General features: G+C 32.7%; 1 protein-coding gene across 2 annotated transcripts in view; it reads left to right on the top strand.

The window, feature by feature from the left end:
- LOC106463858 (visual pigment-like receptor peropsin) overlaps positions 1 to 19,230 on the top strand; it is a 76,873-nt gene that overhangs the window by 6,896 nt on the left and 50,747 nt on the right. Inside the window, 5 exon segments of one of the 2 annotated variants that reach the window (NM_001314108.1) lie at positions 6,890 to 7,052; positions 7,730 to 7,857; positions 9,191 to 9,287; positions 12,131 to 12,359; positions 12,641 to 12,931. In NM_001314108.1, coding sequence (NP_001301037.1) covers positions 6,890 to 7,052; positions 7,730 to 7,857; positions 9,191 to 9,287; positions 12,131 to 12,359; positions 12,641 to 12,931 — 908 coding nt within the window. 2 annotated transcript variants of the gene reach the window in all.

Genomic DNA, 19,230 nt, shown 5'->3' with positions numbered 1-19,230 from the left:
GAACTCCTCAGTCTACAGCAAACTGTCAATGCAGAGATCTATAGTCAGCAAATGGAACGTTTAAATCAAGCCCTAAATCAGAAACGCCCTTCACTTGTCAATCGGAAAGGTGTTCTTCTCCATGACAATGAAAGTCCACATGTGGCACGTTTGACGCAGCACAAGATTATGGAGTTGGGTTGGGAAGTTCTCCTCCACCCACCATATTCTCCAGATATGGCACCATCATATTACCATCTTTTGCAACACCATCTTAATGGGAAAACGTATGCACATGTGAAAGGTGTTAAAGAGGACATCGACATGTTTTTTGCTTCAAAGCCAAGTGATTTCTTTAATCAGAGCATTAACAACCTGATTGTAAGATGGAAAAGCATCATCGATAATAATGCAGACTACTTAATTTAATAAATGTTTTATTCTGATATATAAGTTGTTTTGGTTTTTCTCATCTAAAACAAAGCGACATTAATTTCTTAATATGTTAGATTACCTAGTTAGTCTGTTATGTATGCTATTAGAATATTGTAAAAATATAAAACAAACATTTAGATATTAGGATTTGAATACCGAAAGCTCGCGAAACATTGGGATGAAAATCCCTTAGCTATCTGTAGACTGCAAATGTTTCTTTCAAATTGGCAAATTTTTGTACTTCGTAAATTTCAAAACATAATAACTTTATAGAGAAATACAAATGCATCAGCCCAAACTGTTTAAGGCATATCCAGCCCATGCAGCGAGATGGCCCTTACCTTCGTGGCTCAGTTATGTTTCGAGCTTGAGTCAAGCTGTTAACAAATTGGCCCTGAAAGTACAAAAGTCGTGTTATTATAACCTGTAAACACCACACTTGTTAAAGTTTTGTAGTTAATCTTCCAATTAAAAAACATAGATTTATATTTGCTAAAAAACTATTGTCCTTTGAGAATTTAATTATTCATGTCTTGTTCTCACGAGATTTTCCTTCTCTTTCATTGTTTTTTTTTATTACTATAATTAATATTCTAACAGTCTCTCTGAGTCATTGTTTTTGTGATAACTGTAATAAAATGTAGTGCGCTCAGTTACTCAGTTATCAATGCACAGTGTAGTTGTTGGCCTGTTTGGAAGTCAATGTATGAAAGCATAATATTACTGGTAAGCAGAGGTGGAGTAAGAATCCTTGCTCCTCCTTGCCACATTAAATTACAAACTTGTAGTAAAATGCACGAATAAATAAATCCGTAGATTGATAAAACACTCTGTTCTGAAGTTGTCTTTTGGTTCGCGGGCTCTCTTGATTTACCTGGTGAAAATAATTCAAAGTCCAGTCTAGGTAATGATAACAAATCAGTTTATTTCTTCCTTAACTTTTATTACTAACTTGAACAATGTGGTAACTTGTGAACCACGTTTACAGCCATGCTAACTATATTAGAATAACGTAAAAATAAACTTACTTGTAAAAATTCATGGCTGATTGATCGAGTAACTGAAAATAAAATACACTGAATGATGCACCATTTGCTGCCTAGAACAACTTTTCTCAATGCTTCATTGTCTCTCGTATTTATAATGTACTCCTCGAATTTACTAAAACTTTGATGTCAAAATATTTAAACTATTTAGGCCTACATTATAAAACTTTTCCATCTTAGTGTCATGCGCACTTTAACTAAAAATCTAAATTATAACATTACAATATGGCTTAAAACAACCTCATTATTAAAACAAGCAAGTCATATCACAGTATATTACACCAAAATAAAACGATTTAATTTTGTCACATTCAAAAAGTTAGCTTAAATAACTGTTTGCTTTGGGGAAAATATGAACGATTACAAACTAATTATTTATGTGTCTGATCGAAATAGTCTGCGTTTTTAATAATAACTGCATGATCTCCATTGACTTATAGTGTAATCCGTATAGTTTTGATGTGTCTCTAGGACCGAAATTTCAGCAGCTTTAGGACTGGAGATCACAGAACCCAGAGTAACGGTCCCACACAAATATGAAAAATACAAACACAAATATCATGACAATATTTGTATTACCTGCCGACCCAGTAGCTCAGCGTTAAGTCTACAGACTTTTAACGTTAAAATCGGATGTGATACCCGTGGTGGGCACAGCACAGTTAACCCATTATGTAGCTTTGTGTTTGAAAAGTAACAAACGAAGAAGAATCTCATATGAGGTCATCAAAGTCCATTTGTCGTACCAGTTCTGATTCAACTGACATGAGATACAAGGCATTCAGACACCTTTCATGCATTGTTGATCTCAGCTCATTTTTTCATTCTAGTCATCTTTGAAAACGAATCTTCTCCTTCATTCTATGTTGTTGTGGGTTTTACCGGGGACACCTTATTTGGTTGAGGTGATGGGGTATGTGAGTTAATCTGCTGCTGCTGATAAGAATAGGAAATAGGATCCCGGAATCGAGTTTTACACAAGGTCCATTGTAGGACAAATGGGGTGGCTGGACATGAGGTAAAGTGCATATTGGTCTATTTACTCTCAGGTTTATTACCATATTTACATGATCGCCATGGACTTATAGTGTAATCCGTATAGTCTTGGTGTGTCTCTAGAACTAAAATTTTAGCAGCTTTAGGACTGGAGGTCACAGAGCCCAGAGTAACAGTCCCACACAACCAACCCAGCAGTTTAGTAGGACATTTTCCAGTTTCTCACAAATACAAACTTCAAAATAGAACAATGCCTGGTCTTGATGGAAGAAATATGTACCAATAACACCATCTATTTTCAACTATGAGAAGAAACTGTATCTTGGAATTGGCATTACAAGAGTGCAACAGACTTAAATTCCGCAAACTACAAAATAGTTTGTCGTTTATGGAAACACATTATAATTTTACAATGTCTTGTAACAAAATTTGCTTTTTGGCTCAGACCAACACTTTTGAGATAGAACTATTGTTGCATCTTTGTTTTAAACACGAACAGCTATTTTTTGATACCCTGCACTTTTCATGCATAGGGAAAAGTGGGATAAGATGGTCTCTTGCAGTAAAATGGCTACCCCTGTATATCATCAATTATGAAGTGCTAATATCTAGAGAAAATCATGCTAACTATTGTTCTTGTGATCTCGTACAACAATGGTGGATGTGTACAAGTGAGAATGATCAAATGTGCAATTTCATTTTTTTGGGTTTTAGCAACGTTTGTGCAATATAAGCATTTTAAATTTTTTGATGGGTACAAAATAGTTATTTAAGAGAATTTCACTTTGTTGATTTCAAATAATGAGGAATTATAGAAAGCCGAAGTTTCTATAAAAGAAACACAGATCAAGTGTAATAAACTTTTAATAAAGGGTGATTGCTTTATAATGAGTGGTCATTTTACCTCTCTACAAAGACATATACTTCAATCACAGGCTTTAGCAGCAATGTACGTCATTATCTTACATTAGTCCACACCTTCTTTTGTGCCATTATCGTATATAATGAGCAAGCTGTTGTGCATGGCACAGGCCTTTGCGATCCCTGCCAGGAGCATTTAAATGATGAGTTAAATGCAATAGGCCTAAAATTGTAATACAAATCATGCGATCCTCATCACAAATCTTAGTCCCATTGGTTTCTAATAATTCGCTGACACTTGGAATTTAAACTTAGCTTTAAGTGATGTTACTAAATGTAGCATTTGTTTCAAATTGCAATTGTTGTAATTTAGATGAGGCCATATTAACCCATTTTGCACAATGTGATAGGTAAAACAGCCACAAGAAGTGCATTTTTTCATTATCTAATAAATATCTATCCAACCTTTGTTTAACTAGAAATTACATAATGAAACTTAGCCCATTTAGAAACCTATTGCTTTTTTCATAACTTTCATCTTAGTTGGTGAAAACCTTCCTTTACAACTGTATATAGTTTGACTCAGAACGATGGTCAAGAAAATAGCTTATTTCCTTTCACCCTATAACCTTTTGTTCTGGGTCATTCGCCTATAGTTTAATCTTTGCTATCTCATGGGAAATATTTATGTACAATTAAACATGCTATGTGAAACTAGCCAACAATATTTTCCATTTGTATATATTGCGTGTGCCCTGAGAGAGAAATGTCATTATTGAATTTTGTAATAATGCTATACTCTCTCAGTTATCTATCTCGCTCTCTCTCAAGTTCAAGTCCTTAATCTGGTAAACAAAATTAAGTAATTTGTTTAGCTGGACAAATAATCTCCTAAGGTATAATAATTCAAGTTAACTAGTTTTTAATAAGCCTTTAATAGATTTCTTGGAATAGTTTAGGGAGCAAACAATCCACTAAAAGGTTTGTCTTTTGTCTTATGCATTTGTCAATTTTCATAGAGTTTAAGCATCCAATAACGATTATTGTCACTGTGCATAGTTTATTTATTTGCGTTCAACTCAATAAGAGTAAGAGAATTCAAATTTACTTCTAGAGAATATTTTCTGATGACTATGCTGAACTTTAAAATACAAAATTTTAAGTTTTTTCAATATTTGTACATGCGTGCGCAGGTGCATATATTGAATAGAGTTGTTTAAACATTTGTTTAACAACAAGTAAAAGCTTGGACTGGTCTATTCTTTCACTGGGGGTGTGTCTGTGAACCAGACTAGTTTCGGATAATTCCACTCCTCATCAGTAATCCTAGACACTACCACCAATGAAATATCAGACCAAACCAAGCCTTTATAGTAGTGAAACTAGTCTGGCTCACAGACACACCCGCAGTGAAAGAATAGACCATTCCAATCTTTTACTTGTTGTTAAACAAATGCTTAAACAACTCTATTCAATTATGTACAAGCTGCTTAGTGTCGGCTAACAGTACGAAGAATTAAACTGTGGCGGAATGCTACAAGTTCTTTAAATACCGATAGAATGATAGTTTTCTTTTTGTGAGTGTAAAACACTTAAATACACCAGTTCGGTGGATATATTGTTACATGCGTGCACAGGTGCATATTTGGATACATGCGTGTACAGAAGCCAATACTGGTACAAGTGCATATAATGGTACTTCCACACACAGGTGCGGATATTGTTACATGCGTGCACATGTGCATATTTGGGTACATGCGTGTGCAGGAGCCAATACTGGTACAGGTGCATATAATGATATTTCCACGCACAGGTGAGGATATTGGTACATGCGCGCGCAGGTGCGTGTTTGGGTACATGTGCTCACAGGTGCATATAATGGTACTTCCACGTACAAGTGCGGATATTGGTACATGAGCGCGCAGGTGCGTGTTTGAGTACATGTGCTCACAGGTTTGTATAATGGTAAATGCGCGCTCAGCTACGCATTTTGGTACATGCGCATGCAGAAGCATATCTGGGTGCATGCGTGCGCTGGTGCGTATAATGGTACATGCGCACGCTGATGCGTATAACGGTAGATGCGCGCACAGGTACGTACTGGGGTACATGCATGCGCAGGTGCGTATTTGGCTACATGCACGCGCAGGTATGTATTTGGGTGCATGCGTCTAATTTACTTTACCTATAAAATAGTCCCTCAGTGGCACAACGGTATTTCTGCAGGTTTACAACGCTAGAAACTGGGTTTTGATACCCGTAATGGGTAGAGCACAGATGGCCCCTTGTGTAGTTGTTTCCTGTGAAAATCATTAGAGGTTATTTGTAATGGACTCAAATTGATGATATTATGCTTTTCCGTTGTCCTAAGTATAACACGTTCACAATAAATAAAATAAACAATGACAAAATTATAACACCAGGATTATTCTAACTTCGTCACCATATTAATAACAGAGTAAATCTTGGTAGTTCAGTATGTTTTTCACCTTAGCGCTACTTTTTTTCTTAATGTCTCGGTAGATATGTTTGTGTTAAATAATACAGCGAAATAAAGTGAGGGAAATCATATCTATAAGAAAAACAAATCAGATTCATTTGGGATATATACTTTACTCTTTCTATAATGTTTACCTCCTATCTCTCTAAAAATACAGTTAACTAAACTATAAGTCCTAACTTGTAACAAAAACAAAACAAAACATGGTAAATAAATATTTTAGGTTTTTCTTATGGGTAACAGAATTTGTTAGCGAGAGACTGTTAGCACATCATTATGTGACTTCATGAGGATCGTTTAATGATCCGACACTTCATTTTATAAAAAGCAAAATTCCATCAGTGGTGGTAGAAGAACAGAAATATACACTGTTGCCAATATCCCTTGGACCCCATTGACCATTCTTATTGTCTTGACGATGTTGTAATTTATTTTATTGGGTGTTCTTCTTTCTCGTGAGCGTTGTTGCTGTTTTCTTTGATCATAATTTGATTGACTTTTACTTTAAAACTACACCCAATTGTTTAACACATAATTATTTAGGAATCTAATTTGTTTCGATATCTTTGTTACAAGTTTTGTAAAATGTAAAACTCCAATGTTACTTTTTTGCTGAATTTAATGTTTAAAGCAACAGTTTCTATAGATATGAATGTGTTCTCTTGAACTATTTTCTCAATTATTCAGGGTATGTGGTAAACAAAGCTGTCAGAATGTCAGATTTTTAATTTTTCACCTAGTAGATATTCGATACAAGTAAATTCTTCATATTATGTTAGATATTTCTAACTACAAAAGTATTAATAAAATGTTCATACACATGAAAATATAATTATGAAAATAACAAATAGCCACTAAGAATAATTCACAAAGCATTTTTAAATGTTATGAATTATCTTTATTTTCAGGTTTTAATTCCCGTGTACACTTCGGAAATTTATACTTTAGCTCAACCAAAACTACATTTTTTATCATATAGTAGTTTCTGTCTTTGTTGTGAATTGCTTTGTGTGGATCATTTACATGTGGACAGTGATTTCTTAGATGTTAACTTTGATTTTCCTATCATCAGGAATCCTGGGGACATTTGGTAATGGGATCATCATTACAATGTTTATCCGATTTCGAACCTTACTTACTCCAACGAACCTCTTACTGATTACTTTGGCTGTATCCGATTTAGGAATAATTCTCTTCGGTTTCCCATTCTCCGCTTCATCTAGTTTTGCCAACAGGTAATGATACTAACAAATTTATGAGCTTTATTTCTTTAGCTATATCAAATTTAGCTTCTTATTGGAGAATGTAGGATTTCTCATCGAGCTAAAGCTTTCAATCAGGTGAATCTATATGTAGAAATTGGATACAAATAAACTGATCAACGTTTCTACCAGAAACGCTTATCCGCTTCATACTTAACTTTGCATAAAAAAAAGTACAATATTGACTTCTTTAGAGTCGACTCAATATACTAAAACTTACATAGAAATTCTTCAATAAATATCATGTTTTAACAATTTGACAATATTTGTATTCATTCACTATACAGGTGGAGCAAAAGTTACTATGTGGTTGGTACAGTTAGTATTATACGGTTGACACTAAAGAAGATATTTAGAAGACAATGTAAACCTATCGTTTGTTTAAGAGTAAGAAGTTAGAAATCAAATTACACACACACACACACACACACATATATATATATATATATATATCAAGAAATTTTACTGATTTTGAAAAAAAAATAAGTATTAACTGGTATAAAAAACGCACTGTAGTTTTTTCTGTGTGAATCAGATACTTGTTTTCACAATATTCACACCTAAAGCAGAATCGAGTTTTAATAATTATTATATTGAATAATAAAACTCTAACAAAATGTGGAAGTGTCTTTTATTTTTCCTTCTTTTAGGTGGCTGTTTAATGAAGGAGGGTGTCAATGGTATGCATTTATGGGGTTTCTTTTTGGCTCCGCTCACATTGGTGTACTAGCTCTGCTTGGATTGGACCGTTACCTCATCACGTGCCGTATTGATTTCCGTAAGAAACCTATCGCAGATATTTCTCATGCATAAATCATTATTTTATTCAAAAAAAAAAAAAGATAACAGAATTTTCCTCTAAAATTAATTATTATTACAAACATTAGTCATACTTTTTGCTATATACATACACACACATATATAAAGTACATATGTACAAAAGGCTAATATCTGTGCTAAATATTATGTCACAATGCCAGTTGATTTACAATGCTTTGGGTGTTGAAAATGTAACTGCATACTGTAGTCTATTTGACCAATTAATCAAGATGAGAGAAGAAACTAATTTTTGGAAAAATTCCTTTTTTTCTCTCTCTGTAAAAACAGTTTTCCTAATATTGCAAAGTTACATTTGGCGCCTCATAAAGAGCACGAGATAACAGATTAAAGTTCAAACTTTTCAATGGAAAACTGCTAATATTTAATACTTCCATCAATTAACATGTATTCAGATATAAGTAACAGTTTTTCAAGGTCCACAATATTTTCCAGACCAGGTTTAACAGAACTGAAATAATTTATAGTGATCAGTTTATAAATTTTCTCAAATTCAAAATAGACAATACTTTTTTGACCCTTCTGGTAAGAAAATAACTATTACACACGGTAATAGTTGTTTGGAAAAGACACGTGATCCATCTTGTTAAATTCACTATTAATTGTGAAAAAACTAAACTATTTAACTTTCAGTAAACTGTGACCGAAACTTTTTGAACATTTTCCAATATTTGTTGTTTGCAAAGATTTCTATTTTTAAAAAATGTTCCGAAAACTGACTAATACAAGTTGTAAAAACCACCTTGAAAAATAAATAAAACGAAAATTAAAAACTAAACGATTGCCTTTAAAATACCTCAAGTATATAATCTCATATTCGGAAACATTTGTTTTTGCGAAGTATCTCCAATTCGTTAGAATTTGTTCCCGCTCTCTGCGTAGAGTCTGCACGTTCGGTTCTGTTTGTTCTCTGAGTCCCACTCATTTTCAGAATTATTCAAACAGAGTAGAATTACAAAAAATATTTGAAATTTAATATTGATTTCGTTAGCAATTTAAAATGTGTTCCAATTGTACTGGAAATAAATTTCTGTAGTATAGTACTTGAACAGGATTTTTAAACACCTAAAAATATATATTTACACTTACCTACATTTTTGTAGAAGGTTTGAAGAAAAATATATCATTGTTATAATGTTAAAAGTAACTTAAACATGCTTAATTGTCTTGGTTATGTGTACATTAGCAAAGCAGTCCTAACGTTTAGACCCATTGAATTACACTAAAGTAAATTAGCTTAATTAAAATTAGTGCTTTGATTATGATCTTTATAGGACGGAAATTGACCTATAAAAGATATTGCCAGATGATATGTGCTGTTTGGGTCTACGCCATATTTTGGTCAGTGATGCCTCTCATTGGATGGGGAAGGTAAGAGCCAGTGTCTTTTTTTTTAATGTACACTTTTTTTCTGACAATATTTTGAAAACCCACTGTATATAGTTGCCTCAACAGAAACGCTGAATTTAAATTTATATTAAAGTTTACTCAATGAATTTTTATTTTAAACAAAGATTAACACATCTGGTAGGCCTTTCAAATGAGTCACAATACTAAACCTGAATATGTTACACGACCAGAATAGCTAGTTTTAGTATGCAGCATTATAATATTATAACATATATATATATATAAGATTGTTTATAATAAAGCAAAACACGAACGTAATAATATGAAGCATTTTATTTAACGTTTTGGAATGTTCGGTATATCCAAATTGTTTACTTATTATATATTTCATATTATATCATGTTTCTATTGTAATTATCATTGTGTACTTATTATATATTTCATGTTATATCATATTTCTATTGTAATTACTATTGTGTTTATTTTGTATCTCTAGATTACTAAAGATGGAATTTTGAAGATTCCGAAACATTTAATAAATGCTTCATGTTACTACGTTCGTGTTTTACTGTATTATTAAATTATGTTTTCCGAAAAATGAATCAGTTGATTGGTTAAAGTTAAGCACAAGGCTACACAATGGACTATCTGTGCTCTTGTTTGTTTGTTTTTAATTATGCACAAAGCTACACAAGGGCTATGTGTGCTCTGCCCACCACAGGTATCGAAACTGGGATTCTAACGCTGTAAGTACGTAGACATCCCGCCGTGCCACTGGGGGGGGGGATCTGTGCTCTTCCCACCATGGATAGCGAAACTCGGATTCTAACTTTGTAAGTACGTAGACATCCCGCCGTGCCACTGGGGGCGTGAATCGATTACTAAGATTTTTATTTAAAGAAAACATCTTTATTGTACTTAGCAGAATTTGAAAGTTCGCTAGAGCTTACGCTTACGTTTGAAGGTTCGCTTACGAAATAAAATTGAAAATGTTTGAGTTGAAAACAAAGAGAAATAAAAATACATAATACATGGGAACTTGCAAATCAGCTCATTAGGAAAATTCCATTTAAAGATTTATTTTATCTTTTATACAAAAATCTATGTCTAGCATTTAACTTTACTTTGAGTTGCCAGAGTGCGCTAAGTGATAAAACCAAATTGAATTAAATATGTTTCGAGCAGAAAAGCACATTAAATCTTTTAAATTTTTATGTTAATTAATAAAGTAGTTTTTAACAAATAAAAAATTAAATAAATCGAAATTTACTCATGATGTAGAATCCCTGAGGTGTTACGTAAGAATAATTTACTGGTGAATTTCTTAGTAAACTGAATTCCAAACGTACTGATCTTCGCCTTATCACTCATATTCTATATTGGCATGCAGATTGCCCCACAAGCTCCTTGTGTTTTACTGGTATGAACGATACACATTTTATAAAATTAACGTCTTTCATTGTCCCTAGGTGGCGTAGCTGTTTGACTAAAATGTCGTTTATTGTAAGCTACAAAGACGTAATATATTTGATGAATGAGGTTTCAACTATAGAATTATTGTTTAATATTTGTATATACAATAAAAATTGCAAATATAAAAACATAACCAAAAGTTAAAATTTTTTATAGCCTGGGCTTTAATTCAGTTTCAAAGATAGCTTTTTCTAGACAACGTGAATTTCCTGGTTCTTTCATAGATTAGATGATGTGTGTTTTTCTTATAGAAAAGCCACATCGGGCTATCTGCTGTGTCCACCGAGGGGAATCGGACCCCTGAGTTTAGCGTTGTAAATTCGTAGACCTACCGCTGTCCCAGCGGGAGACTTAAATGATGTTAGAATCGTTATATTTTTCTACACTAGAATGTAGATTTTAAGATTGGTTCATCATCCTATGCAAGTTCATGAAGTGAAAATGGAGGCCGAATTGGCTTAGAACTTCCTAATATATTTATGTTAAACTTAATACTAAATATACTATACTGAAAAAAAAATGTGTTTATCTTCAAGATAAAGCACTATAATGATCAATAAGCCCAACCATAGCAATGATACCAATATTTAGCAAACTGCCCTGTCTCTCTCTCTTTTTTTTAATTTGTTACTGAAAAAAAAAAGAGTGCGAATTAACCTTGCAATAGATCTCTGAATTTCAGAGCTGACGAACTGGGTTCGAATCCATGCGATACCATAAAAACTTCCCTGCACTTTAAGATGTGGGTGCGTTATAAGAATAACAGTCAATCCCTTAGCGTAGGTGACAGATGATAAGGTGCTGTTGACTGGCTGCCTTTTGTCTGGTCAGTAGTTAAAAATTATGTACGATTGCATATAAATAGCTTTAGCAGCTTTGTCATAAACACAATTAAATGCTGAAAAACAAAACCATTCATACTGACGATTAACGAAATTCAAGAGACATGATGACCTGAACATTGATAAGTTTTCATTGTTACAAAGGGTAATGTGAGTGAATAATCAGACTTTTAACAACAATTAATAATTTTGCCCGACTGGCCTCATTACATTTACTTTATTTAAGTTATTCAGTGGCATAAGATTAGGAATATAATCTGATCTCTCTGTATGTTTAGTATTACCGCGCTCTGTCAAAAAAGAAGCAGTCATAAATGAAATATGAATTACTTTATAGTTCTGTACTTGTGTCTTATACCTTATACGAAACAACTTGGAACGATGTATACAATTCATTTTTACTTTAAAAAATGCATCTGATTTGAATACACTCCTAATCTCACTGTATTACATTTTAGGCTCTTGCTGTTTAAGAATGATACTATTACAGATTAATTCGCGTTGTCTTGAAGTTCCATATAAATAACCAGATACCAACTGAATTAACAGATACGGACCCGAACCCAGTATTACCACTTGCACCATTGACTGGAGACATAACGATGGAAGTTACAAGTCTTTCATTATCGTGTACTTCGTCCTGGGTTTCCTAGTACCCTTCCTGTTGATCGCCATCTGCTATTTCAACATCGCTCGTCAGCTGAGTGTCAAGCCTGTTGCGCCCTCTCTGCGTAGTGCTATTTGTGATCAGTGGGCAAATGAAAGGAACGTAACAATGGTGAGTCTCTTAAGTCCTTCACGTTGCTCTCCAATCGTTGGAAATGGGCAACAGCTGAAGCAAATAACTTTAGTTTAACATATATTTATGGTTACACATAACGTATTAGGTTTTATATAATCACTATAAAAATGTATAGTTTATTTCCTATTGTTAATTATAAACCAGGCAGAGTAATAGGTAGACAGATATGTAAACAAACAGATAGACAAACACTTATATAACCCTAAATACATTTAAATAGAGAAATATGTCAATAAAATTTAGCAATATCTTTCCAGATGTGTCTAGTGATTGTTATCACTTTCGTGGTTTCTTGGTCACCATATGCTATCGTGTGTTTGTGGACAGTTTTCAAGCCTCCTTCTACAGTTCCTTCCGTTCTCACTTTAATTCCACCGCTTTTTGCCAAGGCTTCAACTGTCTTCAATCCCATCATTTACTACCTGACCAATCCACGACTCCGTATGGGAATTATTGCCACAATTACTTGTTCTGGCGAACTTCCGGGCGAGATGATTCCAGTGTCAAGCAACCCTGAAGCCACACCCGAAACACACGAATCCATCTGAACATTTCTTGAGCATGTATTTAGGTGGCTCATTAATGCTTTGAAATGAAATAAGAATGTCAGTTTTACAGGCCATAACTGTTATTTTCGAGAGATTTGGTCAGTCTATTGCATCCTTGTAATTCCATAGATAAATCCATAATATTAATGTTTTATACAATATAAATGTCATTCTTGTACATTTAACATAGTTTTAAATGACCGTCTCGTTCCCCACGAAAATATTATAGTATTGAAATTCATTTTACTCGCAATAAACTGACTACAGTAAATGAGAACAATAATGAAATAAATAAAAAAGGCATTAGGAATTATCTCAAGCAATGCATTCCTTTTAAGTTGGAACTAGTCAATTTAGTTTCTCCAATATATAGCAGTCAACATTGTTAAACAAACAGAATTATGTTGATAATTACGTGATGAACGTCGTTTTGACATTTTTACTAATTTGCAGTTATGTTACCTCAGATATGAAAATATATAAACATAACCGTACTGAATTATAGAACTAGAATTCATCAGTATGATTCAGTATTTTGATCTCTACAAATTTCTAATAATATTTTTTTCTATCAATACATATTAATGAATACGTCAGGAACCTAAAGAGTTCTGACTTTAAAAAGTTTTATAACAAAATATTGGAAGATTGAAAATAAAGAGTTTCAAATCTGTTAGTAAAACCACAACGAAATCTTATTTTCTTAGTTTTTGCTTCTTTGTGAATAAGTACGTAACAAAAGGTATGAATATTTAGATAATTTTTTGTTCAATAAAAAATAAAATATTTAACCGGAATTTCAAATTAATACTAGATAAAATTTAATGTTTGCTATAGACCGAATTATTTGACGGTAAAGTTATTTTATAGTATACAATGTCTAAGAAACATGCGTTTATTTTTAACGCTTTGTGTCTAAGCGCCCTCTTTGATATTGTTCTAGTTGTTGTATGTGCAAGGTGGAGGATTTCCCTTGTTTCAACAGTTTAGTTGTTTCTATAAATTATGTATACTCTAATGTATGACAATACGTTTACAGGCTGGATTCTTAACGTTTCAGCTTAATGAGCTGGTTAATAATGGCAACAAAAACCTAGAAACGTACAGTCATATCTTACGCTTAACAAAGCGGGCATAGCAGATTAATAATTATAAGATTAAGGATTATTACGGAAGAAGTTTTTCCTTCAAAAATATTTTATAATAATGTCCTGTTTTGTTTTATCCGAGGTATTTCGTAGCAGCACATAATAAATATTTCAACGTATACGATACAGAACAAAATAAAATACTTATTTATTATAATGTAAAAGAAAAGAAGTAAGATTTTCATTAGAATAAACTTTCCTGCTTAAAACGATGCAAAACTTTAGGCTTAGCTGGTTTGCAGCGTTGATAAGTAATTGACCTTAACGTAAGAGCAAATAGGTAAGATTCAAATTAAAATAAAACCCTCTGATACAAATATATGTGATACTTTGGGCTTAGCTGCTTTGTGAGAAATTAAGTAATCGATGTTACTTCATTCTTTCTTCTGTTTTTTAATGCACAGTCACAAAACATTAAGTTTTAATAAGTCTTTCAGGTGCATATCTCATAAGCTCTAGGTGCTGTTGAATGGATGCTCTCCATTTACTCAGTAGTTCAATATTACGGATGGATGTGCTCGAGCCCTATAGCTAATTAGCCCATGTGTTGCATGAGGTATCTTTAAGTTTGAAAATACTGAATTATATTTTAACTCTGGAGTTAGAGAAATGATTGAGATAACGTGAACAATATTAAAAATACTTTTAGCAAAATGTTATGCCTTCCATATGTTAACCACTCTCGTAAGGTTTCTCCTTTTTTATTTCTATACTAAAATAGCCATTCAATAGAATAGTAAAACGATAGTGTATTAAATAAAGGAAGTCTCAAGTTGCATAAATATTACAAAATTTATTATCATTGGTAGAATCTATTAGTCAACCAAAAATATGAAGAAACTTGGGACATTCTGACAGTGAAGGCTTTTAGTAATTATGTTTTTGATATTTTTGTCATCATTTAATTAACTGTACCAGTAATATTACATGTAGAATTTCTCACTTGGTAAATAGATCATGATGAGCATAAAAATAAGTTGTTACAGTCTGTCAGGAGAGTTCTGAAGTCTTATGTTCCCATAAATAGATCGGAGTGGGCCTAAAACATTATATTTTTAAGTATTCCACGATGAGCTTTAAGTATTAGGTTTCTTGGTATGTCAGAACGACTTTTATGTTTTAGATTTCTTGGTAAGACAGAAGAGATTTGAAATGCTAAAACTATAATGGGCTTGAATAATGTATAATTTCTAGATAAGATAAGATGGGCTTTAATAGCTCGATTTTTACGTGTACCAAAAACGGGCTTTCGATGTCAGGGTTCTGTGTATATAAGAATTGCTTAAAGCGTAAGGTGTAATTCCAAAACGTTCATTAAAGGTGTATACAATTGTTGCCGTGGCTTTACTATTCATTATCAGAAAACGTTAGATTTATAGATGTGCTTGACAGATATGCTATTGTGGGTTTTAGATGTTTCTAGATGTTAAAATCATAGATAATATTCAACGTTAAACTGGTACACAATTAAAAACATTCAAATAGTTGACGACTCTACATGTTTCGACGTTACAACGTCATCCTTTATACACAAGTGCCAAAATACTATACTTACTATAATTAGTTTCTAGATGTGTTGTATAACACAATAAAATGTACTTTCGTTGCAAGGTATCCCAGAGGGGACTTCAAATGTTAGATTTCTAGGTAGGTCAAAATGGAATTTAAGTGTTAAGCCTTCATGAACTTATAATGCTTTGTTTTCCAAATACATCAAAATTTAAATTGTTTATTAATAAGCGGTAACTATCGAATTTGAGATATTTCATTCTATTTGAATCATTCTTTCATCAGGCAAATCTAAACCATTATTTGACAAAAGTCTGTATATGTGTCTGCTATAAATGGCGAACTGCTGGACCGATTGCCAGCAAAACTGATATGTACTCTTAGAACCCCCAGGGAGTGAATTGAGGGGTCGGTATGTCACCTAGTATTTTGTGTGAGAAAACTGCCATGGAATGACATTTATTTGTATCACAAAAAAACTAACTAACAGATAGTGTAGTTTGTACAGGACAGGCAAACAGAACTGAGTTATAAGCTTCAGAGTGGGGCTAGTAAAATATTTTATATTTAGTAGGGGAGGCAGGCATCTGCTGACGTAGATCCCATATGCGGTGGGAGAACACTTTCTATCAAATTCAAAGATCATTTGACAATTTCCCATGATAAACTAAGTTTTAAATTGTGAACATATATGGAGTTTCAAGCCAACAACGTTCCACATCTAAAATAACCCACAACTGTTGACAACTAGTGGTTACGAGATAGTTATTCTTAATGAACTGACCGCGACTGTGTATTTCCTACTGTTGCACATACTAGCAGAACGTTATTATGATGTTATCCATTAACTGCTTTAAATAGACTAAAGTTTTATTATCGGAGTTATACAAGCCATTAGCCTCACATAATATAATTACACTGTATGATGTTTTTCTTTATTTATTAGATATTCCTTTAAAGAAATAGTCCATGGAACTTAATCTGTCGATTTCAAAACTTATTTAAACATGATAATTCACAATTAAACTGACTCTGATCGAATTTTGTTATTGACAAGATGAGGAATTTTCGTTTTCTAATTCTATGGAAAGAAAAAGAGTTGGACATATAATGTAACCTTAAACCGCTTTCAGAAGATAAGTTTAAAACAGAGCAAATAACATTTAGAAAACAAGTACCAGGTAACAGTTAAAGCGTCATCTGTTGCTTAAAATCAATAACTCTAAGATTATTATTTTTTAAATAGTGATAAAGTGAGTAATGTCTCACCCCACTGCAGATAGTTAGGAGTAATAAAAATATTGCAGTTCAATATATGTATCAGATGTTTAGTTTCAGTTTTGTTTTGACTTCAATTTACTTAAAATTTAATTTCATATAGTAGATTATTTTACTTGTTTTTGTTTGTATTGTAGATAAGGGGTTATATAAATTTATGTTTTTGATATATATATATATATACATGATATAAGACCGCATACGAAACATTTATGTTATTAAATTTCTAATGGTATCTTTGAAGAATTAGCAGAAAGTTACACAGTAGTTTTGTAATTTCATACACGCTGTACCCACTGTTTTTAGATAAATAGATCGTAATGTACATCACGTATTCGAAGAATCATTACTCGTGTTATTGTCATGTGATTTAGGTATAGATATTAAAGTGTTGCTTATATTTCCACGTTTATAATTTGGAGTTATTTTCTTTTTAAAACATGCTTATGACTTTCTGTATTTTTAGCTTTCAATAATTAATATATATTAAAGTTCTGGTATGGATGAGTAAATAAAAACCCAAATTTTACTTTGCGTTTGCACATAGTAACCTATGTTAAAATTTTTATACTAATGCTTGACACAGAAGAGATGTCTGACCCCCTGACGTTGAACATGAGTCAGGGTCATCCAAAGATCAACATGTTGTTATAATTAAAGCGATTAAAACTTTATTATTTAAACAATTAGAAAGAGATAGGCATACATCGAGGACTTTCATGCTACATCAAAATTATTCAAAATGTTCTCACTAACATGATATAAAAGCATCATTCATTGAGCGATAAGAAGACATAAATAAACGTATAAAAGACTTGGACTCGGTCATGATTTTTCCGTCTCGCTGTTACGGAAAGAAGAAAAAATATCCACTACATGGTCACCAGATTAGTTTCCATTTCTGTTATTGAGTGACACGTTTCTCTCGATCACTTGTCTCCTGGTACCTCAGCCGTGAGTGCAGGGCTTTAAAAGATGGAACCTGGGGTTCGATTCCCGCAGCAGATAAAGTGTAGTTAGCTAATTAAGTAACTTTGTACTAAACCAAAACCACTCGATCATTTTATTCGGTAAAGACCTTATGTAGGGCTAGACGACTAGCAAATGAAAACTGAAATCAAGTTAATTGCAGCACCATCATTATTAGAAGCACAAACGTTTGCTGTATAAATAGTTTATTAATCGTGTTAATTCCTTTGAAATAAAACCAAAATATTAAAAATTGGAGCCATAACACAGTAGCAAGAGCAGAGGGAAAGCGGGCTGGCAGGTAGGTTCCAGAAAAACTTCATTGAGACGGCCTGAATAGGTAATGAAGAAAAACTTTAATATAAGTTTAACATAACAGCAAATGTACCCATTCATTACCCATTCAAGCCGTCTCCAGCCATTATTAGTCTCAAAGTGGGTTCCTCGTCATCGAATTCATTGAAAATGACAGGTACGAATAAAGGGAAAGTTTTTATAAAGACCAACAGCTAAAACAATATGTGTATAAATATTAGATATAGATGAATTTTCTTTTTAATTATATATAAATAGATAAATCTTGTTATCAATGTAGTACTTGTGGACGTGTGTTTCGTTACTTCTTCCAAATGTTAATAGAATTATATTTGATTATATTATTTGCGAAATTTCTACTGATTTTGTATTTCCTCCCTAAGTGTTAAATGTGGAGATAACAATACAATTTCTTTTTATTACTTTTTTAAAGATGCTAGACAGAGTATCGATTGATTGGAAAATTATTCTATTTTGTTTCAATTAAACTGAATAATTGTGTTCTTCATAAAGTGGAGTGAAACCAAATTTCATTCAAGTTATTATAAGAAATAACTTCAGTAGGATTTTCTCCACCACGTGAATATTAGGAACTATTGAAACAAAATTATTTAGTCTAAATAACCAAAAGAATATTTAATACATGTAATCACTTTTACTTTGTATTTTTGTTTTTCTTGGCATCAATAAAACGTTATTTGCATATTTGATTTTACCTTATGTTCTAAGTAATACACCACTCTGCTCGACGTTACATGGTCGCAATTTTCAATAAAATGATTTCCGGTGTGTTTAAGTTGAATGATAAATGTAACATTAAATATGTTCTTTTAGTGAAAAAATTAAATGATTCAAGTGTAAAAGAAAACTGTGCTGTTATTACAAAAAGCAACATCAAGTTGTTAAAATCTAACAAAATTTCAGTATAACACACTGGAGTGCCGAGCGCGGTCCACTGGTCAGGGTGTCGGACTGTGGAGTTGAGGTTCCGTAGTCCATTGGTTATGGTGTGGAACTGTGGAGTTGACGTTCTGTGCTCCAGTGTTAGGGTATCGGACTGTGGAGTTGAGGTTCCGTGGA

The sequence above is a fragment of the Limulus polyphemus genome, unplaced genomic scaffold (genome assembly GCF_000517525.1).
Source record: "Limulus polyphemus unplaced genomic scaffold, Limulus_polyphemus-2.1.2 Scaffold1505, whole genome shotgun sequence".
In the NCBI taxonomy this organism is placed as follows: domain Eukaryota; kingdom Metazoa; phylum Arthropoda; class Merostomata; order Xiphosura; family Limulidae; genus Limulus; species Limulus polyphemus.
The sequence above is the reverse complement of the archived record's forward strand: the minus strand, read 5'-3'. Positions and strand labels throughout refer to the sequence as shown.